At 41.1% G+C, this 26,467-nt stretch overlaps 1 protein-coding gene across 2 annotated transcripts; it reads left to right on the top strand.

Annotated features, from left to right (window-relative positions):
- The first annotated feature begins 487 nt into the window (after window positions 1-487).
- Window positions 488-26,467, top strand: MPZL3 (myelin protein zero like 3). 2 transcript variants are annotated; one of them, XM_003820056.5, is made up of 6 exons: window positions 488-644; window positions 12,502-12,632; window positions 15,582-15,792; window positions 17,592-17,757; window positions 19,656-19,719; window positions 23,256-26,467. In XM_003820056.5, exons 1-6 carry the CDS (start codon window positions 572-574, stop codon window positions 23,280-23,282), a joined length of 672 nt encoding a protein of 223 aa, XP_003820104.1. In that variant the 5' UTR covers window positions 488-571; the 3' UTR covers window positions 23,283-26,467. The 2 variants fall into 2 exon arrangements, with proteins under 2 accessions (XP_003820104.1, XP_003820103.1); XM_003820055.4 differs by having other exon boundaries at window positions 12,466-12,632.

Raw genomic sequence — 26,467 nt, 5'->3', positions numbered from 1 at the left:
TCTTTTCCTCTAATACAGGCTGTAATGATTTGATCATTATTGCCACCGCCAAAAGTAATTTAATAAACACCCAATTTTGGAGGCTGCAATACCTACACTAAAAAGGACACCAACCAATGAGGCTTGTGGCACATATCACTACAAGCACCTAATATATATTTATCTATACTGTATGATCTCCCAGGTGTTTCTGAACTCTAAATTTACGGTAGTGTATTCTGAGAACCTTCAACTAAATCTCGAGACGTAAAAACGATGTCTGACATGCAGTCAGAGCATCAAAATTATTTAGTTCTGCAGAATTCCATAAAAACAAAATTGTAATTATTCCAAGTCCGTAGCCTACTTCATTTTCAAGCAAAAGAGAGCATTTAGCTCCTGCCTGAAAGTTAATAAATCTCTGGTCAGTGAAACCAGGTGTGGTTCTGGAAAGACGCCAGGTTCCTATGGTAACTTCGGATCGCCATTTAAGTTGTCTCTCGGCCTCCTGCTCTGACGTCACTTCCGGTGTTACCTGTGTCGTTACTGGGAGCTGTAAACAAGGTGTGCAAGCATCTGAAGAGCTGCCGGGATGCAGCAGAGAGGAGCAGCTGGAAGCCGTGGCTGCGCTCTCTTCCCTCTGCTGGGCGTCTTGTTCTTCCAGGGTGAGTGCTCCGGCTGGCTACGCTCCACTTCCGGCTGGGGGGTTAGGGAAGATGGTCGCTTTTCCGGTTCCGGGTTGGGGGGTCTCCAGAAAGCCCCCGCATAGCTCTGGGAAGGAAGGAGGGAGGGAGCGGGACGTTGGGACGATGTCATCACCACCCCGTTGAGGATAGTTGGTATTTTGTCAGTCCTTTCCTGAGCCTTGGGAGCTTTTTCACCTTGCGTGACCTGTCATTGTAGTTTGGTGATGGCATACTTGATGGAACCACAGAGAGCTCTGGCTTTGGGGGCACCCGGTGTTATTTTGTGGTGGTATTATCAGTGCTTGACCGCTGTGGTTTGGGCGCTGTATACCCTGATTAGAAAGAAAACAGTTCTAGCATTCAGTAGTTTGCCCCAGTAGTTTTGGGAAACAAAATCATGACAGTTGGTAATTTTATTTTTTGTAGGTGATTATTGTGGTCTATAAAATGAAATATTTGTTAGTCACAGAAGGGATGTGATGTGATTCATTATAGAGAAGCATATCGATGAAAAAGCAACTGCTTTAGCATTTTCATAACTTTTTTTAATACAAGAAAGCATATAAATTCTGTTAAAATTTATTAAGTAATATCAGAAGTAGGGTATTCACACTGACATTCACATCTTAAAATTTAGGTGAGTTTTGCTTTCATATAATTTTCAAATTGCATAAATTTCAATCCAGCCTAATTACCTTCATCTTAAGGTACAATTATTTCCTGGATTTTGTGTATGTGTGTCTTCCTGGGAAATAAAATATTAGTATATCTAGTATTAGAGTGAATTGCTAAATTTATAAAATTTCCTTGAGGGTAATGGGGATTTCTGAAAGAGATATTTAATATTATATAAATATAAAGACTTTAATGTAAAGACTTCGGATGTCCTAAATCTTAGCAGTTAAGGCTGGAAAGTTTTTAACTGGTGACTAATATTCATGTTGCCAGCACACCCCCGATCCCTCCCAGCTGCCTGTGTCATCATAAGTCTCCAGTTTTTAAGCGAAATTACTTTGCAGTATGATATTTAGGCTGGCCTACTGTCACTCCTAATAAACCCAGTCCTCTCTCTCTCTCTCTTTCACACACACACACACACACACACACACACACATACACACACACGAGAAATATTCAAATATTGTCTTATTGAGAAAAAAAATCTGGAAATGGTGTTTTCTTAAATCTAATGTCATTTTGCTTTGAAGAGCATCTGTCAAGTCCAGCAGACCATATAATTCAATCAAACATTAAAAGTTGATTTTACAATCTCTATGTACTTGTGGAATAGATTTTTTGCCTTTTAAAAAATAACTGGTGGCAGGGTGCGGTGGTTCTTGCCTGTAATCCCAGCACTTTGGGAGACCGAGGCAGCTGGATCACCTGAGGTCAGGAGTTCGAGACCAGGCTGACCAACATAGTGAAACTCCGTCTCTACTAAAAAATACAAAAAAATTAGCCAGGCGTGGTGGTGGGCGCCTGTAATCCCAGCTACTCGGGAGGCTGAGACAGGAGAATCGCTTGAACCCAGGAGGCAGAGGTTGCAGTGAGCTGAGATCTCGCCATTGCACTCTAGCCTGGGCGACAAGAGCGAAACTCCGTCTCAAAAAACAAAAACAAACAAAAAAGAAACAACTGGTTTATCATATTATTCACATGCCATACAATTTACTGTCTTAAAGGGCATAATTGAATGGTTTTTAGTATATTCACAGTTATGCAATAATTACCACTATCAATTTTAGAACATTTTCATCACCCCAAAGAGAAACTTGATACCCATTAACAATCACTCCTCATTCCCCATTTCCCTTAGCCCCTGGCAACCACCAGTCTATTTTTTGTATCTATTGATTTGCCTATTCTGGACATTTCATATAAATAGAATAATATCTGTAATCCCAGCACTTTGGGAGGCCGAGGTGGGTGGATCATTTGAGGTCAGAAGTTTGAGACCAGCCTTGCCAACGTGGTAAAACCCCATCTCTACCAAAAAATACAAAAAAAAAAAAAAAAAAATAGCCAGGTGTGGTGACATGCCCCTGTTATCCCAGATTCTTGAGAGGCTGAGGCAGAAGAATCACTTGAACCTGGGAGGTGGGAGTTGCAGTGATCTGGGATTGCACCACTGCACTTCAGCTTGAGTAATGGAATGAGATCCTGCCTCAATAAATAAATAAATAAATAAAAATAAAGTAAATGGAATTACACAATATGTGCTTTTGGTGACTGGCTTTTTTCACTTTGCATGTTTTCAAGGTTCATCCATTTGTTTAGTGTTTTAAATCTTATGTGGTTGAGTTTGGTTTCATGTCAGTGTTTATTTTCCTTTTGTTTTCAAAGATAAGACCACTTAAATTATTAGATTATTTGAATTCTCCTTAAGTTATGAGTCTGGTCCTGCTATATCAGTTATCTAAGTATTTAGAAATGGTAGACTAGGGGACCTAGGTTTCTTAAACTTTTCTCTCTTTTACTTAGGTGTGCAATATGAATAAAATATCAGTAGATTTGTATTTTAGAAAATGGGGCATACAAGATTGGGGGCTTTATTGACACATTTAATTCTTTCATGTGTAAAATTACTTATGTGAAAATGTGATTTTCTTGTTTTTTCCCCAGACTAAAAAGTTTTTGTTAATTATTATGAGTATTTCTATAGTTGGCTGTTTTTACCTGGCAAGAATGCTTTTCTGCTCAGATGAAGAGATAAAGGCATTAGGCCTGGGATGGACATTTCTGAGTGAATTAATGTTGGATTGGTATTTTTTTTATGAGTGGAAGAGACAAGCTATCTTACATCCATTGGTTTTAAAACATTTTTTAATTTCAGTATATATATGTAGAGAAAAGTACACATGTCATAAGCCTATACAGCTCAATGAATTTTAAGAAACTGAACACACATGGGTAACTAGCACCCAAATCAGGATATATAAAATGTTCCTTGCATTCCAAAAGCCTTCTTTTGTGCTTCTTTCCAGTCATTATCCTTTCTCCCCAAAAAGGAGTCAACACCCTGATGTCTAACAGTATAGAATAGTTTAGTTCATCCATGGATGCAGTGAGCCAAGATCACGCCACTGCACTCCAGCCTGGGTGACAGAGTGAGACTCTGTCTCAAAAAACAAACAAACAAACAAACAACAAACCGAAAATATTAGTCTGTAAAGATTGATCTTGAGCCTAAACTTTTAGATGTTTTCTATCCTTTGAACAAATGCTTCTGTATCTTAAGCTTGGAAGGACACTGGGAAACTAAACACTTTTAAAAGACACTTTTCCTTCAATAGTCCACTTATAAAGTTTGCTTTATCTACCAGTACGGGGGAAAAAAAGAATAAAGTTGGTTTTATTCCATTTAAAGTAGTTTTGGTATTTCTTTGCTCCATACCAAATTCTTCCTCCCCCAAAATAAACAAGTGAATTAGAACCAAAAAAAATCAAGAAAAAGAAAAAAGTTAATAATTTCTTCTAGTTCTCAGAGTTTTATATAAAACTGTACAAAATTATCATCATTTAGAGTTTTTTTCACCAGCCCTGAATTTTAGTTCATCCATGGATAAACTATTACTTTTCTTATTTTTCTTTAACTATACAATTAAGACCCCACATATCCAGTATTTAGATTTCAACAAAATGACTTTAAATGTTTATAACTTTTTGGCAAAATCATGCTCATAAATATGGAGTTCAGATGTATTAACAAGGAAAAAATTGGTAGGTAGGTGGGTTTATTGATGGTGTACTTACTATAATTTAGCAAACAAAATTTGGTTTAGTAACCAAAATTTACTATAATTTAGTAACCAGAATGTGTAATTTTAATGCTTATTTTGTAATAATTTTTGTTTTATAAAAAGGAAACTGGGCTGGGCGCAGTGGCTCACGCCTGTAATCCCAGCACTTTGGGAGGCCGAGGCGGGTGGATCATGAGGTCAGGAGTTCAAGACCATCCTGGCCAATATGGTGAAACCCTGTCTCTACTAAAAATACAGAAGAATCATTTGAACCCGGGAGGTGGAGGATGCAGTGAGCCAAGATCGCGCCACTGCACTGCAGCCTGGGCAACAGAGTGAGACTCCATCTCAAAAAAAAAAAAAAAAAAAGAGGAAACTGTTGGTTTGGTCTAGTTGAATAAATATTACTATACTAAACATCCACAATATGCTAGGCTCTGTTTTGGTGGGATCAGGATCTATTGGAGAAGACATAAGTCAACAGATGATTTTAGAGTCTGATACTAAGAGGGAAATGCATTAGAAACCATGAGGATGGAGAGAGATGCTTTGATCTGGCATGAGAATAAAGGAAAGATTTCCTGGAGGTGAAGTTAAATCTTGAAAGAGGAATAAGTTTGTTAGAGATAGGGAGTGAAGAAAATATTAGACATAGAGAGGAGCATAAACAAGGCATGGAGGACCGGGCATGGTGGCTCATGACTGTAATCTCAGCACTTTGGGAGGCCAAGATGGGAGGATCACTTGAGCCAAGGAATTCAAGACCAGCCTGGGCAACATAGTGAGACCCCATCTCAAAAAAACAAAAAATAAACAAGGCGGGTGTGGGGTGGGGGGCATTAAATAACTTTCCAAGCAGGTTTTCTGAAACTCGCTTTGATTGGATTAGCTTAGATCACATATTGACCTATCTTTATGATTGGGAGGATGTGATTGGCTCTCAAGAGCCAATTAAGTATTAATACACCTCTTCCTATGTCAGCATTAGGGACTTAACCTGTGTAGCTTGAAATTGACCATGGTAGGAGTATTTGCACCACAGAAATTGTCCAACCCTATGTATGTGGACCTTTTATTTTTTGTAAAAATGTTTTGCTGTTTACCAGGACACCACTAGATGTAATGATTGGTTTAGGTAAATCTGAGTCAGCCTCAGCTGGCAGTAAAGTCAGTGGCTGTTTACTTTTAGTTTTCTCCCCTCCCACCAGACTCATTCTTTTCTCTACTCTACTCTTTGGAAAGCTAACTGTATAGAGTACATCATTCAGGCTCTCTTCCTCTGGTTTCCAGTTAGATTTGGCCAACGGGAGGCATTGGCAGGAGATTGGAGGGCAGGAGAGAGATCAGGATATTTATTTCCTGCTCCCTCCCTCTCTTGGTGCCATGATCTGTAGTACCTGTATCCCTCTAACAACAGCCCTGTCAGGTTGCCCACAGCTCCCACTCTTACCAGGATCTAGTAACACCATTTCCTCCCTTTGCCCTTCAGACCTGGGGATGGTAAAAGCTTTGTGTGCTGTCAGCTTCCTTAACCTTGGGAAAAGTCCCTTCAAAAAGTGGCCTAGGCTAAGCATGGTGGCTCACGCCTGTAATCCCAGCACTTTGAGAGGTTGAGATGGGAGGATTGCCTGAGTTCAGGAGTTTGAGTCCAGCCTAGGCAACATAGGGAAACCCCGTCTCTACCAAAAATACAAAAAATTAGCCAGGTGTGGTGGCACACGCCTGTGGTCTCAGCTATTTGGGAGGCTGAGATGGGAGGATCACTTGAACCTGGGAGGCAGAGGTTGCAGTGAACTGAGATCGCGCCACTGCACTGTAGCCTGAGCAACAGAGTGATGCCCCGTCTCAAAAAAAAAAAAAAGAAAAAAGAAAAAAAGAAAAGAAAAGTGGCCCATACACTTTTCACAATCTCAGCTGATTGTGCCTTCCATTTCCTGCCTGGATCCTGACTGATAGTGTCATTTCCTCCTAGCTCATAGGCTGTGTGGGAAAAGGTAGGTATCAAAAAAAAAAAAAAAGGATATTATTAGGAGATCAGGGGAAATGGATGTTGAGCTGGCAACAAACAAATGTTTACCGCATTCGATTTGAGGTCCTGTGGGGGTGATATTCAAGAGAGTATATCCGGTAACACTTGAACACTCAGAGGCAGATCATGGCTAGTAATATAGATTGGGAAATCATTATCCTGTTAGTGGTTGTTAAATCTACAAGTGAATAGGATTGTCCAAGGAAAACATGTTGAATGACTGTATATTCAGGCTGGAGCTCTAAGGAACACCAGTGTTTAAAGGATGGTTAAGAAAAGAATAGCGTTAGATATTTGATACATACTGTCAGAGATGTGGGGAGACAGAGAGAGTATGTGTGTGTGTATGTGTAACACAGTCAGTGGTGGAGTTGGTTGGAGGGAAACTAAAGAGATTCTGATCTTAAATTGTAACCCATATCTCTTTGTTCTAAACCAAGGGTTGACAAACATTTTCTGTAAAGGGCCAGAGAGTATTTTAGACTTTGTGGGCTACATGGTCTCTGGGGGCAACTATTCAATTCTGCAAAAAATGCAGCCACAGATAATACATCAACAAATGAACATGGCTGTGTTCTAATAAAACTTTGTTTTAAAAGACATTGTAAATTTTTTTTAGCTGTTTACCAAAAGACCACTGGATGTCATAATTGATTTAGGCCAATCTGGTCACACCCAGAGCTAGCAGTAAGGTCAGTTGCTAGTTGTTTTTAGTTTGTTCCCTTTCCACTAGATCCATTTGCTTCCATTTAGCTCATGGGCCATAATTTGCTCACCTTTGCCCTAAACCAACTGCTCCCTTGACATTATCCCTTGGGTATCTCAGAAGCACCTTAAATGCATCCAGAATCAAACTCCTGTTCCCCTGCCAAGCCTAGTACTTTTCTAGTCTTCCTGTCTCAGTGAATGACATCAGCAAGTCAGAAACCTGACAGTCATCCTTGATACCTTCCTTTCCCTAACATTCCACAGCCATACTTAGTTCAAACTTCCCTTCTTTCTTAATTGACTATCGTAGTAGCCTCCTCAGTAATTTCCCCATATTCACTCATTCACTTTTTCTTTTTTTTCTTTAAGAGACGAAGTCTTGCTCTATTGCCCAAGCTGGAGTGCAGTGGTGCGATCTTGGCTCACCGCAACCTCTGCCTCCCACCACCACGCCTGGCTAATTTTTCATTTTTAGTAGAGACGGGGTTTTGCCATGTTGGCCAGGCTGGTCTCGAACTCCTGACCTCAGGTGATCCACCCACCTCGGCCTGCCAACATGCTGAATTTACCCATATTCACTCTTGATTCCTTGTAAGTGTCTTCTCTAAAGTGATCTTTTTTTTCTTCTTTTTTTGAGATGGAGTCTTGCTTTGTTGCCCAGGCTGGAGTGTAGTGGTGCGATTTTGGCTCACGGCAAGCTCTGCCTCCCAGGTTCATGCCATTATCCTGCCTCAGCCTCCTGAGTAGCTGGGATTACAGGCACCTGCCACCACACCCCACTAATTTTTTGTATTTTTAGTAGAGACGGGGTTTCACCATGTTAGCCAGGATGGTCTCGATCTCCTGAACTCGTGATCCACCCGCCTCGGCCTCCCAAAGTGCTGGGATTACAGGCGTGAGCCACTGCGCCCAGCCTAAAGTGATCTTTTAAGAATGCAGATTTCATCAGGTCTCTTCTTGCCCAGTCCCATAGTTAAGTACTTTCCATGGCTTCCTATTACACTAAGGATGAGGACCCAAATCTGTAAGGTCCTGCCTGGTCTGTTTTTTGTTTACCTCCCAGACACATCTCATTCTATTTTCTCTCCCTTTCGTGTTTTTTTGTGTTGCAGTCATACTCCTTTTCAGCTCCTTGACTGACTGAGCTCCTTCCTGGTGCAGGACCTTTGCATGTGCTGTGTCCTCTGCCTAGAATGCCCTCCCTCTCCTCACCTTGTTACCTTTTTCTTCAGATCTTAGCTCAAGAGTAACTTCCAGGGAAGCTTTCATTAACCACTCTCCTCTCCCCCATCATAACAGGGGCCGTACCCATAGCCACTTTCTTTTTCCTTCCTTCGTAGTAGTTATCCAAGTTTGTTAATTATGCATTTGTCTTTATGATTACTTAATTAATGTATCAAACTTCTGCTGTATTTCAAGTATACAAGGGAGTGTATTTATTTTGCTTGCATTTAATTCCAAACCCAGAGGATGGCACAAAAGAGATGCTCAAGAAATGTATGTTTGAAGAATGAGTGAATGAATGAGAGCATTGTCATGCAAGCTTTGGGATAGAGAAGTTCAAGGAGCAATGAGTCACTGGTAGAGGACCCAGTAAAATAAGTATAGAAAGGTGTCTACTGGGGTTTTTATCCCTCGGATTTTACAATTTTAAGATATATGATGCCTTTTACCAGAAGTGGTAGTGGAGTTCAGTTGTACCATAAGGTCCATAAGTGAATGGGAAGAAGGAAATGGAGACCTCAAGTGTAGACCACTCTTTCACAAACTTGGCTTAGAAAGGAGAGAAAGGGCAGTAGTTGGTAACTAGAGTAATATTACAGCGTTAAAGAAAGATTTTTTAAAATTGCTATTTGTTTTTGAGGATGGGAGAAACCTGTGTATTTAGAGGCTGAAGGGGAGGGGTTGAAGGCAGTAGAAAGGTTTTTTTTTTTTTTTTTTGAGACAGAGTCTCGTTCAGTCACCCAGGCTGGAGTGCAGTGGTGTGATCTCAGCTCACTGCAACCTCTGCTTCCCAGGTTCAAGCGATTCTCCTGCCTCAGCCTCCTGAGTAGCTGGGACTACAGGCATGTGGCACCATGCCCGGCTAATTTCTTTTGTATTTTTAGTAGAGACAGGGTTTTGCCATGTTGCCCCGGCTGCTCTTGAACTCCTGGCCTCATGTGATCCGCCTGCCTCGGCCTCCCAAAGTGCTGGGATTATAGGCATGAGCCACCACGCCTGGCCTAGAGAGGTTTTTCTGCTAAAGCAGAGAATGGAGGGGATGAATCCAGGCAGAGCAGAGGACCTGGCCTCGCATAGGAAAAGGGACACCACATCCTTTCAGGTTGGAAGTAAGGATGAGAGCAGATGCAGGAATGTGTGTGCCTGGGCTGTTTATATGGCCTCAAGTTTCATGACGATGTAAGAGGTAGCACTTTCTTCTGAGAATGAGGGGTTTGGAGGTTGCATGGAGGACTAAGGGAGAATGACAAGGGTTTGAGGAATCATGGAATGGGAAGCTAAGCAAGGCCAGTTAAAGGTTTGCCAGGCCTCATTGAGGACTCAGCTGTGGAAGATATTCACGCATTTCTTATGGTAATTGTCCAGTCGTGTGATTTTTCTTGTTCACAACTAGCCTAGTCTGGTCGTCTAGAGCTGAGCTTTTTCTGAAAGGGTGCAATGGAAAGATAGGAGTGTAGGGGAGTTAAGAGTATTGAATGTACTATAAAAAAGGTGATAGGAATAAAGTGGGTGATTTACAAGCATGCTTTGTTCCTATACTAGAATTTCTGGTGACCTGTCCACCTGTTTCTCTCAGTGTCCCTCTGCCTGCTCCCCTCCCTCTGAATTTTTGCCCTGAAGGTGCTGACATTTAATAGAGGAATAGCCTTTGTAACTAGGTGCAATTGATGGCATCTGTGCCTGTGCAGGATTATGTACCTAGTGTTAGGAGGAGAAAGGGCGATGAACCGCATCAGGGAATTTGGGAAGGCACCGCAAAGGGGGCCGATATTTGAGCTGGAATTTGAAGGTGTGTGAATGTTGGGATACGGTGTGGTGGGGAACAACCCAGGCAGGATTATTAGAGGTGGGGAGAGCCTTTCAGACAGAGACCTGTTCAAAGAAAGGCTCAGTGGCATGAAAGGACACAGTACATGTGGGACATGGCAGGACATTCAAGTAATGATGAAGGGATTGGGAAGGTAGATGGGATGCAGTGACAGAAGTTTAGGGCTAGATTGCCACTGTCTGAATTTTATTTTGTAGTCCAATAGGAAATTACTGAAAGTTTTTGAATATGTGTGGTGTTCATTTTAATAATAATAGCTAACGTTTATTAAAGTTATTATTCCAGATGCTGTGCCAAGCGTTTCATGTTGTGAAATGAACAACATGATCGTAATGAAAAATTATCTTTTTTGATTTTAGTGGCTCTTCAGAGTGATCCAGTGAAGTAGATCTTGTTATTATTCCCATTTTCCAAGTGAAGACATTGAAGCTTGAACTGGTTAGGTAACCGAGATCACGGTCTCACGACCAGAAAGTAGCTGAGCTAGAACTCAAGTCCAGCTTTGGCTAATTCTAAATCTGTATTTCAAATCTCTATATTATACTTATGTTTTAGGATAAAGGAATGGACATGGGGAGAGTGTAGATTGTCCATTCATTTCCACCTTCCAGTTTTTAGAGCTAGATCTTGAGTGATGAATAAGGATTTTCTTACAGTGATGGGTCAGGATTGAGGGCCTAAGAAAGTGGGGACTGAGGGATAAAAGCTTTCCAGCAGAGGGACAGCATTTGCAAAGGCACAGAAGGCAGGACAGGTTTAGCATGGCAAAGTCGGAAAGGGTGCCATAGGCAGACCAGAAGTAATCTTCATCTTTGGGAGGGTCAGATTCTTATGAGTTCTTATTAGTGGGTTCAGTTTTGGTCTCCTCCTTTTAAAAGGAATGTCAACAGACTGGATTGTCTAGAGAGGAGCAAGAAAAATGATTCAAAGGTGGCAGAGGTAAAGGCACTGGAACTGATGACTCATAACTGTGACAGGAAAGGTTGAGAGTGTGTGGGCAGGATTGAAGAGGTGGCAATAATGACAATGACACTGTCTAACACGCACTGAGCACTTACTCTGGTTTGGGTAGGCTTCTTAGTGTTGTATGTGTTTTAACTCTTTTAATCCTCACAGTGGCCTTCTGAGGTAAGTACTGTTATTATCATTCCCATGAGGCTGAGAAGACTGAAGAAGTACGGTAACTTACTAAGGCTGCAGAGCCAGCAGGTGACAGGGCCGGGATTTGAACCCAGACCCTCTGGCGTAGGAGCCGTGGCCTGCGTGCTCAATCACAACACCATTCTGCCTGTACCAGAAGCACTGCCGATTTTCAGGACAGCGTGTGGGTTTGCACTTTTCTGAAATCTTGCTGCTCTGTTTGTCTTGGCCAGCAGAAGATTCATGGCTTCTTGAGGTAGATAAGGAAGCAGGAAGAACAAAGTACTGGCAATGTCATTTCCTAAAATATGCCCCTGTAGGGAAAGATAAGTTTTTGTTTTCTGAAAGCAGAAGGAACTGGTTAGAACAAAGTGCCAGCCCTTTTCAGGGAGATGAAGTGTCAGAGTTGGATAAATGAGTGGTTTTGGAAGACGTAAGTCTTTAGTGGGTTTTAAAATGGTTCCTTATTTTTACTTGCTAGAATGCATTTACCTATTCTGTTTTCTTCCCCATGATTTACTTTTAATGGTTGTGTGATTCCTCAGCCAGCTTTAAGAAAAAGGGAAAAACTAGATAGTACCTTGGGGGCAGTTTTAGAAAATTATTTGAAATAAATTCTCCCATTCTTACTTCCTATTCTCATTTTGCTGTTGATGAGGCAATGGTAGCTTCATGATGCAACCATGCTATACTTGGGGTAAGTCCCTTAGACCACAAAAGCTGCCATATTCCCAGAGTGTGTGTATGTGTGTGTGTGTGTGTGTGTGTGTGTGTGTCTGCGGGGGATGGAAGGGGATGGGTGATGTTGCCTTTTAGCCAGCCATGGGCAGACCCATTGTTTGTACTTAATTGAACCACAAGCCTGTATTCGGGAAAACGCTGGTGTGACCAGATTTTAAATTTTTACACAAGCATTCAGTTGTGATTTAAGATTAGAAAATGATTGAAAAATGCTATCTTTGATTAATGCAGATATCAACTCCTTGTCCCTTGTGGGCTTGCCTGAGAAGATAATTGTTAATATTTATTGCTCTGGCTTTTTGATGAGGGCTCTAAAAATAATTGTTCACTCACATCTGTATATTCCACCCACATGAATGCATTTTAAGTGTTTGGGTTTGCTTTGATTAGGTGTTTATATCGTCTTTTCCTTGGAGATTCATGCAGATGCCCATGTCCGAGGTTATGTTGGAGAAAAGATCAAGTTGAAATGCACTTTCAAGTCAACTTCAGATGTCACTGACAAGCTTACTGTAGACTGGACATATCGCCCTCCCAGCAGCAGCCGCACAGTATCAGTAAGTGTGTACTTTTTCGGAACGTTCCTTTGGTCAACAGTTTTGGAATTGTTTTACTGCAAATCATAGGCATGCCTGAGGCCATCTCATCTTAGAGTAGAAGATGGGCTTCTACTTTAATAGAGATAGATGACCTTTTATCCTATATGACATTCATTTGGTCACGCAGGGCCCCACGTAAGAATTCTGTAAATAAGCTGTAGGAAAAAAGCTGTCAGAAACTCAGAGGAAATGTGGTTTAATTTTGTTTCCTCTTTGTTGTTTCTTTTTGCATTATTTCATAGCTTCATTTTCAGATTTAATGTACTAAAAAGGGTACCTTCAGGACTATTGAATAGAAAAATTCTATGGGTCCAGTCATGGACATCCTTTCTCTTAAGGCTGCTCATTTTCTGTCATATTAAGTTGTCTCAATGGGTGTATCTGTTTGCATATTTGCGCTTTGTGGAGTTATCTTGGCACTTTCTCCCAGTGTATAAACATCTGCATTGATTTATATGGCTGCCTTTGAAGGAAATGGTGGCACCTCGTGTTGGTGACAGATGTTGGTGACAGATGGTCTTGCAATATTGGAAGCAATATACCTTATTGAGGTATATTAGTCACACATATAAAACACATTTATGGTCCAAGTTTCATTGTAGGTGTCTAATTGAAGATTAAAATGCTATAAAATTTTTTTCTCTTTAAGCTTCCAGCAGTATCCTTAGCTCAGGATAGATGTTATTCAAGAATGTGAATGTCATAGCTGTATGGAAGATTGTATTTTTTAAAGTATTGTTGATTTATTTATCCCATTTCCTTCACTGGAAAAATGTCCTCTTTGACTTTCATGTATAAATAAGCTTTGCATTCTGTGTTAGGAGCCATTATAGAATGCCACATAGCTTGAGGCTAGGTAGGGGACTCCAATGAAAGAAGCTAGGCTGTATTCATGCTCCCCTCCCACTTTTTTTTCAGACTTGAAATAGTTCACTTGATTCTGAGTGGTCAGGAAACTGTGGCTGGCCTTATTTGGCTCTGCCTCCTTGGTAAAAAGTAGGACAGAGCAAGCAATAGGGAGCTTCCTGGGTCAGAAACAGCAGCTCTCTCCTAGTGCTGCTCTCTGCAAGGCTGGTCAGAAAATCAACAAACTCATACAAGTTGGAATTAAAGTTACATAACATGATGTTGCAGTCATGGGGTTAGTCAATCAGGATTGTGTCAGATTAATCAATTTGCAAGGGATATGAGTTTCATGAACTTAACATCGAATTTATGGGCTAGACTAATCTCGAGGATACACAGTGGGCCGTGTTTTGTCAATAAGGAGTTTCAAACTCTTTTACACTGATGCTGATAATTAGTGGTAGGGATTCTTTACCTCCCCCTTTGAAATGTTCAACACACTTATTATTTCTCATTATCTGTCTTTATCACTAAAATGTAAGTTCCGTGAGAGTAGGGACTATGCCTGCGTGGCTCCCACCATATCCTTTTGCTTAACAATGCCTAGCACGTTAGAGGTCTGCACCAAATATTTGTTGAATAAATGCATGAACAAATGAATGAATAAGTGAGTCAGCATCTTTTCTGGGAAGTTGCTTTTCAAAATTGGGCAATTCAGTGGTTGTAAACACCCAGGTTCCTAAATGGGAAGGTACCAAGTAACAAAGAAAGAGGAAAGCCTGTATTTTGCATAAGCCATATTGCATAAGTCATATTATATTGTAATACCTGCCTGGCCTGCCCCAGGTATAATTAGGCTTTTGGTGATGAAGTGTCTAATCAAGGCTTTTGATAAGTGTCTGATAATTAGGCTTTTGGTGATGAAGTGTCTGATCAAGTCCTAGGCAGCATTATTTTAATTCAACATATATTCACTGAGTACTTATCAGGTATTAGACTTAGGGATTATATTAATTGTCAAGATAGATAACTTGAGAGAGGCTGAATTATATTACAACCTCCTTGTGATTTTGAGAATAAGCAAAAATCTCCCTTTTGTCACTTACTAGTTGTATACCGTAGGGCAACTCACTTAGTCTTTTGTTTGGCTTTGTTTTCTTTCTTTCCTTTTTTTTCTTTTTTTTTGAGGCGGAGTCTAGCTCCGTTGCCGAGGCTGGAGTGCAGTGGCACAATCTCGGCTCACGGCAATCTCCGCCTCCTGGGTTCAAGCAATTTTCCTGTCTCAGCCTCCCAAGTAGCTGGGATTATAGGTGTATGCCACCACACCTGGCTAATTTTTGTATTTTTAGTAGAGATGGGGTTTCACTATGTTGGCCAGGCTGGGCCTGAACTCCTGAGTTCAAGTAATGCGCTCACCTCGGCCTCCCAAAGTGCTGGAATTACAGGCGTGAGCCACCATGACCAGCCTGCTTCCCTTTTTATACATTTGGAATAATTATACCTGCCTCATGTAGTTCAGTGTAGTCATGAGGCTCAAGTGAGTAAATGTGTGGAAATTATTTGCAAACTATAGAGTGCTATTCAAATACGAGATGCTACTTTAGAACAAAGTTTCCCAACTTTGGCACTGTTGACATTTTGAGCCAGATAATTCTTTGCTGTGGGTGCTGTCCTGTGCATGGTAGGATGTTTAGTAGCATTCCCGGCCCCTACCCACTAGGTGCAGGTAGCATCTCCCCAGTTGTGACAATCAAAAATGTCTTCAGATATTGCCAATATCTCTTGGAGGGTGAAATTGCCTCTGGTTGAGAACTATTATTTTAGGGTTCCAGGGAGAATTTAGAAGAGATTCAAGGGTTAGGATCCCAGAAGTCTCTCATCGGGCCTTTTTCTGATCAGTTTTATTAACCTATAGGATGGAGGTTAAAAAAGCATAAAAAGTTGCCCAACTGAAAAAAAACACACCATTATACAGTTGTATTTTATTTTGGACCTACTGAGCTTTATATTTTCATTGCATTTTCCAAGTTAACTTTTTCTCTCATGGTGTTGCTTTCTTAGATATTTCATTATCAGTCTTTCCAGTACCCAACCACAGCAGGCACATTTCGGGATCGGATTTCCTGGGTTGGAAATGTATACAAAGGGGATGCATCTATAAGTATAAGCAACCCTACCATAAAGGACAATGGGACATTCAGCTGTGCTGTGAAGAATCCCCCAGATGTGCACCATAATATTCCCATGACAGAGCTAACAGTCACAGAAAGGGGTAAGCTCATTGCCACCAACCTTCTTCTGCAGTGCTCTGTGACTGCTGTGGTGCTTTCTGGAGAGCTCGATGATAAACAAAGCTGTCTATCTTTGTAAGCCAGTTGGGTCATTAAATCATTGAATCGAAGTAATTTTTCTGCCATCCCAATATGTATGTTGGGGTTAATTTTTAATCTTTATTTTGAAAACTGAATTTTCTCTCCAAATTTTGTCATAGTTTCTCCATTACCCTTTTTTTAATTTTAACTTTAGGTGACCAAAGTTCTTGTGGAATGCACGGAAAACCCCTGAGTAAATATAGGGTTGTTATCTCTGTGAAATAGAAGTCATTCCAGTTTTCCTAGCATGTTCATACTCCCAGTTATGACATAGTGTTCTTCCCTGTGTCTTGAAAGGGTACCCCCTCTAACGTTGAGAGGTAGTGCTTTTCTTTTATGCTGCAAAGAACAGTAGTTTCCCTTTAGTGTGAAACAGGAGAAGAGTAGATTAAGGACTGATTTTTTTTTCTGTGTTATTCCCTGATGACGATTAGGTGGTCATGCTAGTCCTTAATTGGATTTGAGCTAAAGATTTAGAGGTACATTATGGGTCATTATAGATTCGTCATCATTTCTCAAGTCTTTCTCAAGTTTCTCTCCCTTGCTCTTTTCCTCCTTCTCTCCCTCCCTTCCTTCCTTCTTCCTTCTCATCTTCCCTTCCTTTCTCCTTCCCTTCCTCTCTCCCTGTCTCATTTCTTCCTTCTCTTTCTCTTTCTTGCTTTCTCTCTCTCTCTTTCTTTTTTCTTTTAAAGGTAATAACTTGTAGGTTTCAAAGATGAGCACATTCATACTGCTGGCAGAAGAAGAAAATGATACAGTTTTGCTGGAAGGCAGTTTGGTAGTATGAATTAGTGCCTTAAAAATATAGGCCCTTTGGCCGGGCGCGGTGGCTCACGCCTGTAATCCCAGCACTTTGGGAGGCCGAGGCGGGCGGATCACGAGGTCAGGAGATCGAGACCATCCTGGCTAACACGGTGAAACCCCGTCTCTACTAAAAATACAAAAAAAAAAAATTAGCCGGGCGTGGTAGCGGGCGCCTGTAGTCCCAGCTACTTGGGAGGCTGAGGCAGGAGAATGGCGTGAACCCGGGAGGCGGAGCTTGCAGTGAGCCGAGATCGCGCCACTGCACTCCAGCCTGGGCGACAGAGCGAGACTCCGTCTCAAAAAAAAAAAAAAAAAAAAAAAAAAAATATATATATATATATAGGCCCTTTGATCTAGTAATTCCATGGTAAATTTCATCTTAAGGAATTAGAGCTAAAGATGAAGATCTATGTACAAGCCTGGCTATCCTAATGTGACTTGTAGATTCTAAGAATTGGAACCAACTTGAATGTCCAGCATTAGAGGATTAGTTCTATAAATTATTCAATATGATAGAATGCTATGCAGCGATTACACATCACATCTGGAAGGAATTGTTAAATATTTATCATATTATAAGTAAAAAAGGAGGTTAAAATAATATATAATATATGATCCATACTTAAAAATATATATGCCCTCCTTGCATCCCATACCCGATACCCCTAGAAGAAGATTAAATGGGTAGATACCAAAGTGTTCTTCCTAGGTAGTGGGATTATCGGTACATTTTTATTCTTCATTGTACTTTTGTGTATTTTCTACCTTTCACACAATGATTTATTACTTTTGTAATCAGAAGAAATATAAGAGCAAAAGTAGAACCTAGTTGCTCATGTCGCAGGAGGCATATTTGCACGTCCCTGTCTTTTACCTTCTCTTTCTCCGCCTCTAGGTTTTGGCACCATGCTTTCCTCTGTGGCCCTTCTTTCCATCCTTGTCTTTGTGCCCTCAGCCGTGGTGGTTGCTCTGCTGCTGGTGAGAATGGGGAGGAAGGCTGCTGGGCTGAAGAAGAGGAGCAGGTCTGGCTATAAGAAGTCATCTATTGAGGTTTCCGATGAGTAAGTCCAGCAGGAGCCCTGGGCAGCAAGCCTGTTTCCTCCTTAGTGCCCTTCCCAGACCCCCACATCCACACCTTCCTTTCTTCTGGACCGAGTTTAGTTCTGCTGGTGAACTTTCTTTTCGAAGAGAATAGTTCTGCTAAGGGGCGCCAAAAGGAAGGTTGAAAGTGATGTGTGTGAATATTAATTTGGAGAGAGATGGGGGAGTTGATATATGGTCCTAGTCTTCTGCTTTGGAAATCAGATTGTACAGTGCCATGGTCTGAATAAATTCTGAAGTCAGTGTTTCATTCTTTCAATTCCAGGTCAATTATTTTTCCTTCACCTTGTATTTGGCACTGAGCTGATGATGTCTCCTGACAGAAAATGCCTGAGCAATGAGAGAGGCTTTAAGAATAGCTGTGGAGGGCAAAAGCGATTTGAATAAGCGAGATCTATTCTTGGTCAGCATATGTTCTGAAGGGAGGGGCTACATGGATCGTGGTTATTAAAAAGATTTATTAAACATTATTCTGCCAGTAAGCAGGCATGATCTAGTATATTCCCTAAACATAAATGTAGTAAAAGGAAATCAAAACACAAATCTACGTAAAACCCCTTTTCTCCATTATCTATGTCAGGGGAGGGGAGTCTTACATTGAGAAGGTCCAAAATTCAATCTCTCTCTGTGTGTGTGTGTATGTGTGTGTGTGTGTGCATTTATTTAATGATAAGAGAGCACCCTGTGCCATTTCCAAGGAATCTGTGGCTCAAAAAAGACAAAGAACCCTTGGTAAAAATGCTAATGTCTATTTCTAAGCATGGTATCCAAAACCCCTTATGATTTTACTCTAAGTCACATTGTTCCCTGACATCTCCCCACGTCCCAGCTGCCATGAACTTATTTATGTCCCCTAACATACTATACTTCATTCGTATATTTTTCCTAACTCTTTCTCATCCTCTAAGACCCCTCCTTTTGACTTGCCGGGAATGCCCTCTTTCCTTCTCTTGTTTGCCTGGAAACTCTTTCTTATCCTCCAAGACCCAGCTGAAATAGCCCCTTCTCTTGAGTTTCCCTGAGACCTCAGGGGACAATTAGTCACTCCTCACTCTTTGCTGCTGCAGCAGTTTGATGTTAACTCTGTTAAAACACTTATCACACTGCATTATAACATATTTGTTAAGTTTTAACAGGTCTCTCACCCCCATCACGAGCCCTTCACAGGCTCAAGTTTTATTTTTCTTTTTACCTCTAGGCTAGCACAATGCTCAGACTTTGTCAGTGCTCAGTACACTTCTGAATGAGGGATAATTTATTGAGCATTTATTATGTGCCAGGCACTATGGTATGTGTTTCACATGTATTTGTTTTTTATTTATTCCTAACAACTGTGCTTTAAGGGTGGGAGGTAATATGTGCATTTTTTGTTTGTTTGTTTTTTGATATGGGAGTCTCACTCACTCTGTCACCCAGGCTGGAGTGCAGTGGTGTAATCTTGGCTCACTGCAACCTCTGCCTTCTGGGTTCAAGTGATTCCCCATCTTAGCCTCCTGAGTAAGTGGGATTACAGGTGTGCGCCACAACGCCCAGCTAATTTTTGTATTTTTAGTAGAGACGGGGTTTTGTCATGTTGGCCAGGCTGGTCTTGAACTCCTGACTTCAGGTGATCCACCCACCTCATCCTCCCAAAGTGCTGGGATTACAGGCATGAGCCACTGCGCCTGGCCAATATGTGCATTTTATAGATGAGGAAACAGGCTTCTGGGGCTTAAACAATTTGCCCAGTCACCCAGCTAGTGAGTGGAAGAACTGGAATCTAAAACCAGACCTGTCTGATTTCAACACCTGTACTTTCAACTGCTCTACTCTATTGAGGATAGTGGTGATTCAGATTTGGTTTGTCCTCTTTTTACAGCACTGATCAGGAGGAGGAAGAGGCGTGCATGGCGAGGCTTTGTGTCCGTTGTGCTGAGTGCCTGGTAAGTGCATGCCATTCCTTCTGCTTACTGTTGATGTCCCACCTTCCTGCTTACCTAAGAGGATCCATCCTATGCCCTCAGAGGCAGCAGAGGATATGCAGGTAGGTCCAAGCAAGATATGAACCAGCATCTTTCCCCAGAGCATTTTGGACTCAGGGGACCCCTACCAATTCTAACCAAGATTTTGTTTCCTGTCTCGTGGGCATAGAGCAGTGGTCTTAGGTTAGGGAAGGGGGCCACGTAGAGTAGTTTCTGCTGACTGACAGAAAATCTCAAAACAGGAGTGTCCTATGCCACTGAATTCATACTAGGAGACTTCGACTGGCTGGACTCGACCCTGAATTTAACTTTTCTACTGAGCTGTAGTACTTTTCAGGGAGTTAGGGTGATATAACCTTTTAGGTAACTTGATGTCTTTTATCAATAAGAAATACCACCCTGGAAGGCCCAAGTTTTGATTTAAATGTCGAAAGGCTGTCATCCCTCCTGCTTTGAGTACTCACTGTGACTAATGACAGAATCAGAGAGTCCAATTAGGAGGCTGGGGTGGGTGTCCTAGGATCCCAGCAGGAGGGAAGACTCTCTGGTGTGGTGCAGTTGGAAACAGGTCACAAAGAACTTCTGATCTCATATGATACATACCTGTCATTGCCTCCTGTTTACTTATTGCCAAGCTCACACTTGGCTCGATGACTAATTGCAGTGTTTTTTGTTTTTCTTTGTCTCATGCACTTGAGTATCATAGGGAGGATGAGAGAAAGGTTGGTAATGCCAGTGCAGAGGACCTAATACCAACCTTTGGAGGCTCGGATATTTTTAAGAACGCAAAATAAGTTAATGTTCATACGGTTATTATCCACATTTCAGATATTAATCCATTCAACAGTGATTTGTTGAGCATCTGTCACGTGCCATATGTACTGTTCTAGGTGCTTAGGAACCAGCAGTGAACAAAACTGAGAAAAATTCCTACCCTCCGAGAACTGAATGTTCTTTGCCTGGAAAACTTTCTCATCCTCTAAGACTGTTGAATTGGGGTACAAATACTCACAAAGTTTTTAAAAATAAGTAAAATATATAGTATATGAGATGGTACTTAATGATATGGAGAAAAAAGCAGAAAAGGGGGATGGGATGGCTGGATGGGGGTGTGACATTAAATAGGTTAGGGACAACCTCAGTGAGAAGATACTCAAGAAAACACCTAAGAGAAGCAAGCCATATGGCTATTGTGGAGGAGCGTTTCAGGCAGAAGAAGTGACTGGTGCAAAGGCTCTGAGGAGGGGCCATGATTGGCATATTCTTGGAGTAGCAAGGGGGCAGTATGGCAGAAATGAAGACAGCAAGGCAAAGAATAGTATTTGTTGACATCAGAGAAGTAACGCAGCAGCTAGATCTTACAGAACCTTATAGATTATTTTAATGACCTGGACTTCTACTCAATGAAATGGAATCCATTGGAGGGTTTGGGAAGAGAAGCAGTATCAACTTATGTCTGTTTAAAAAGCATTACTCTGGCTTTTGTGTTGAGAATGGGTGGTAACGAGCAATGACAGAATCAGAGAGTCCAAGTAGGAGGCATTTGCATTAATCCAGGTAGCTGAAGATGCTGGTAGTTTGGACCAGGGTGGTGGTGGTGGAGGTGGTGAGGAGTGGTTGTATTCTGATTATAGTTTGAAGGTAAAGCCAGAAGGATTTACTGCTTCTGCATTTATATATGAAAAAATGAGAGGACTCAAGGATAGTTCCAAGATTCTTGACTTGAGCAACTGGTAGAATAGAGTTACCATTTGCTAATATGTGGAAGTCTGTGGGTGAATCAAATTTTAGGAGGAAGAACAGAAGTTGGGTTTGGACATATTAAGTTTGAAATACTTATTAAACTTCCAAGTGGAGATGTGGAGTAGGCAGTTGTGGGTGTGGAGTTGAGAAGAGAGGTCTAGACTGGAGGTAGAGATTTAGGAGCCATTAGCAGATAGAGACTGATACAGACATTTCCTCCAGGGAAATGAATGTAGATAGGGAAGGGGTCAGAGGACAGAACCTGGGCCCTCCAAGATTTCTAGGATGGGGAGATGAAGAGGAATTATTAGTAAAGAGTCTAAGAAAGAGCGGCTAGTGAGGTAGGAAGAAAGCCAGGGGATTTTGGTATCCTGGGAGTCAAGTGGAGAATTATTTCTAGGAAAAGAGAGTGATCAACTGTGTCATTTGCTGTGGAGTCAGGTGAAGTAAAATGAGAGCTGATAATTGATTATTGGATGATTTGGGAATATGGAGGTCATTGGTGACCTTGGCAAAAGGATCTTCAGTGGAATAGTGGGAATGAAAACTTGTCTGGGGTGGGGTCAAGAAAGAGTGCAGAAAGATGCATTGGAGGCAGTGGGTATAAACAACTCTTTCAAGGAGTTGTGCTGTGAAGGGATGCAGAGAGACAGGCAATACGTGGAGGGCAATGTCACTGGTGGCTTTTCTTTTTAAGATGGGAGAAAATGAACACATTTGTATGCAGATGGGAATTATGTAGTAGAGAAGGAAAAAATTGATGCTGCAAGACAGAGAGGAGAGGATTGCTGGTGTAATGCCAGGATCTAGTGCATAAGTGGAGTGGAGATGTTGACCTTAGATAAAGTAAGACAGGGAGAGTGTATAAGAACAATAGGGAAGGCCAAATAGATGGATCCAGATGTAGATGAGTGGCCACATGTGATGGAGCTTGTGGAAATTCCCTACTAATTGCTTCTCTAGTCCCAATCATGGGAGAAAGCAAGGCCATCAGCTGAGAATGATGGGAAGAGGAGGTGTTGGAAGTTTGGGGAAAGAGGGAAGGGTATGAAATAGTCATCAAGGAGAATAAATAAACTAGAGAAGTGTGGTATGCCAGATAGTGCTAATGGCCCACTTGAAGTTAGAAGTAATGAATATGAGTATGAATAATAATAATGGTAACAGGAGCTAGTCTTGAATGAGTGCTTATGAAGTGCCAGGCAGTGCTAAGTAATTTACATATATTGCCTCATTCAATTCTCATAACAGTTCTATGAGGTGTATTTTTATTATCCCCATTTTACAGATGAGGAAACTGAGGCTTAGAGAAGTTAATAACTTTATCCAAGGTCACACAGCCACAAGAGGTGGAACTCAGTGGTAGACTGACACTTAGTCTAAATTCCTAACCACAATTTTGCACATTTCTGCAAGAGAGTGAGGAGAGGATCGCTGGGGTGATTCCACTGACACTTGTTTTGCTAAGAAAGGGTGCAGTAGACGGGCATCTTTTCTTGTGTGTTGAGGTTTTAAAAAATATTCACCAAGGGAAAGGAAACCACTAGGGCTTCAAAGCAGAAATTAGCCCAATAGACACCAATTATATTGAGGTCCTGTGAAGCTCCGTGGGAATTTAGGTGTATTGAGTCAGTGGCATTTCACTGTGGCTGTCTCCCCAAGCCAGGTTCCATTTGGAGGATCCTAACATGTGGTCTTTGCCTAAATTCCAACTCTGGAATTGTGTTTCACACCTGCTGTTTTTCTCCCTCCAGGATTCAGACTATGAAGAGACATATTGATGAAAGTCTGTATGACACAAGAAGAGTCACCTAAAAACAGGAAACATCCCATTCCACTGGCAGCTAAAGCCTGTCAGAGAAAGTGGAGCTGGCCTGGACCATAGCGATGGACAATCCTGGAGATCATCAGTAAAGACTTTAGGAACCACTTATTTATTGAATAAATGTTCTTGTTGTATTTATAAACTGTTCAGGAACTCTCATAAGAGACTCATGACTTCCCCTTTCAATGAATTATGCTGTAATTGAATGAAGAAATTCTTTTCCTGAGCAAAAAGATACTTTTTGATTCATCTTTGCTCTGGAATGTATTACATGTTTTCTTCCAACTGTTTGAAGGAGAATTTTGAATGTTTGCCACACTGCTGATACCCAAATAATTTTTTAAATGAAGTGGAGCTTGTGGCTTCCTGATGTGTCACCAGACAAAATATTCGCCTGGGATATGTATTCTTTGTTTTTTGCTCCATGTACACTTTCAGCTGTGAGTTAGTATAGGGCATATACTTACCAGTTTAATGACCTCAACCTCAGTTGTGTTTGGATAACTTAGGGTGTATACCCTTAGTTTCCTTAGAGTTGATAGGATCAAGTCATTGGTTTGCTTTGACTGGGTTTTTAAAGTATTAAGTACAGTGTCATCAATTTACAGTTAAGGAAAGGAATCGTGAAGTAGAAAAATTATTTTCTTTAGTCTTGCTGGTGCAATTTGGGCTAAGGAGTCTTTGTTATTTTCTTTCTTGCTTTTTTTTTTTGAGGCAGAGTCTCACTCTGTCACCAGGCTGGAGTGCAGTGGTGTGATCTTGGCTCACTGCAACCTCTGCCTCCTGGGTTCAAGCGATTCTTGTGCCTCAGCCTCTCGAGTAGCTGGGATTACAGGCATGCGCCACCACACCCAGCTAATTTTTGTGTTTTTATTAGAGACGGGGTTTCACCATTTTGGCCAGGATGGTCTCAATCCCCTGACCTCGTGATCCACCTGCCTCGGCCTCCCAAAGTGTTGGGATTACAGGCATGAGCCACTGTGCTTGGCCTGTTATTTTATTTTCTTATAACTACAATTTTCTTCTTGAATTTTCAGGTCAGAGGCAAGAAAAACTCTTTACAGGTTTTTAGTGGGGGGCTTATGGAGTATTTCAGGAGTTCTTTGCAATTAAATCATCTTTTCACTTGTATTGTTTTTCAAAACTTTGTTGATTTCTAAAATGTGCCAACTGTGAGTAAACTATGGTATTTGCAAGCGGTTTTTACATAATATTTGAGATGAGGAAGTGAGATTGTGCATGACATACTTCTCCTTTGTACTCTCTCAGTGCCTTATAGCAGGCTACTCCATTCTGCTATGACAATTTGTTTCAAATGTTAATTTACATAGGATTTTTTATAAGCCATTAAGGCATATGTATAGCATATCAGTAAAGATGGATGGTGCATATATAAATAGTCCTCTGTAATAGTGATTGGATTTACTTCTCAATTATGAGAGACAAAAATTATCCCCTCACCTGTCTCTATTCTTTCAACAGGTTGATCCCTTTTCATGATTTTTCATTAGGTGGTTCAGGAAGTTTCCATATTACAGCACTTCAGACTGTATATGTTAGTTTAAAAATCACTTTTCTCTCTCTCAATTTCTTTCTTTTTTTTCGAAGACTTAATTTAAAAAATTTGGGTTGTTAGATCTGTATCGTAGATTTGGCCTGGCCTCTTCTGTTAACCTAGTCCACAGATGAGCGAATCTGGTTAGTTGAAGGACATTGTGATTTGACTCTGGTCACGCGAGGAAGTAGAAGAGGCAAAGACAGGACTGGCAGTTTAAATTTCCAGTGGTTAAACCTCACGGTACTTTGGGGCTGCTTGTTAATTTTTGTGGTTGTCTGAGGCCAATCTAACGTGACCATTTCTGACACCTCAACAGAGAGAGGAAAGCAACTTGAGCAACGAGAGTAAATAACTTGGGCTCTCAGAGATTTGAAGATAGAGATCTCATTGTGAGGGGGACTATTTTGCAGGTCCACATTTCTCCAAGAAAGAGATGGTGTTACAGGAACCCACTGAAAGCCACATACCATTAAATGAGGAACCAATTTTGGCTGGGTCTTCTTGTAATGTCCTTGCAGGTGTGTTGTGAAGATTAATGCAGGGTAGTATGTTTGTAGATTGACACCTAGTCTAAACTTGAGGTAATTGGTGCTCTGTGAATACTCAGTCGTGTTCTTTTATAGCCTTAATCATGATTTGAACTAGTCCCTTGCTTTTTAAATGACCGAATGAAGTCCTTCGTGTTAAGGGAGTACATTGATAACTTAGTTTACTTTATGGGTTTGTGGTTGCATCCCAGTCATCAGCTGCTATCATTTTCCTTCTTCATCCCTTATACTGAGATTTGGGTTACAGCTTTTTATTCTTCGAAGGATCACAAAGCAGTGTACAGACACCTGCCTTCTTTAAGGATGAAAGGAAGATAAAGTGGCTTTTTTTTGTTTACTTATTTGTTTCACCTCTTGTTTGAGTAACTTCTAAGGTGCTATTCTCTCTCTCTTTTTGCTACCCCATGAGCTCTTGTCACAGCGATGGAAACCAGCCTCGTTTAGAAAGGGAACTTAGTTCAGAAGGGGTTAAAAGCCTTCCAGAATTTTTCTTTAGCTGCTGAAGTTTTTACTTGTGGTTATATGACTTTAAGTTTTATGCATTACACTCTTAATTCTATTACAAAATGTGGACTCACCAATTGCTTTGTGTTTTCCATGTGACCTGTTACTTCAGGCTACTTGGGGAACATCTTAGTCCTCTGTAGCTCCTGAACCCAGCACTGGTGCTTCAAGAGAGAAGGTAGCACGTCTTTGTTCAAAACAAAACAAAACGACACTTCTGGAGGCCACATCCTGAATATGAATGTTCTACTAAGTCACTCAGTTATGGTTCTAAAGGGAAACTGTAAGAAGACCCACAAGGAGTGGACCAAGACTATTATTTAATTGCACAACTTGAAACTTTGCTGCCAGAAGAGGCAGCTCCATTCCTTTGACTCCAGTGTTGGGCTGTTAACTGCTGCACCTCATTGCCTTTTTTTGTTTTTGTTTTTGTTTTGTAGGAGGGTAGGCACTGTTGGGCCATATGCACAAATATTGTAACTCTTGGTATCTTTACTGCATCATAGTCAATAAACTTCTTTGCACCCTTTA

This window comes from Pan paniscus, chromosome 9, assembly GCF_029289425.2.
Source record: "Pan paniscus chromosome 9, NHGRI_mPanPan1-v2.0_pri, whole genome shotgun sequence".
Classification (NCBI taxonomy): Eukaryota; Metazoa; Chordata; class Mammalia; order Primates; family Hominidae; genus Pan; species Pan paniscus.
Note: the sequence above shows the minus strand (reverse complement) of the source record. Positions and strands in the feature narration are given on the sequence as shown.

Bases quoted from the DNA above. Each gene is read 5' to 3' on its own strand.
- MPZL3 (XM_003820055.4), top strand. From the start codon at position 572: ATGCAGCAGAGAGGAGCAGCTGGAAGCCGTGGCTGCGCTCTCTTCCCT. The intron at 12,633-15,581 runs GTAAGTGTGTAC...TTGCTTTCTTAG, and splicing joins GCAGCAGCCGCACAGTATCA to ATATTTCATTATCAGTCTTT. The intron at 17,758-19,655 runs GTAAGTCCAGCA...CTCTTTTTACAG, and splicing joins TCTATTGAGGTTTCCGATGA to CACTGATCAGGAGGAGGAAG.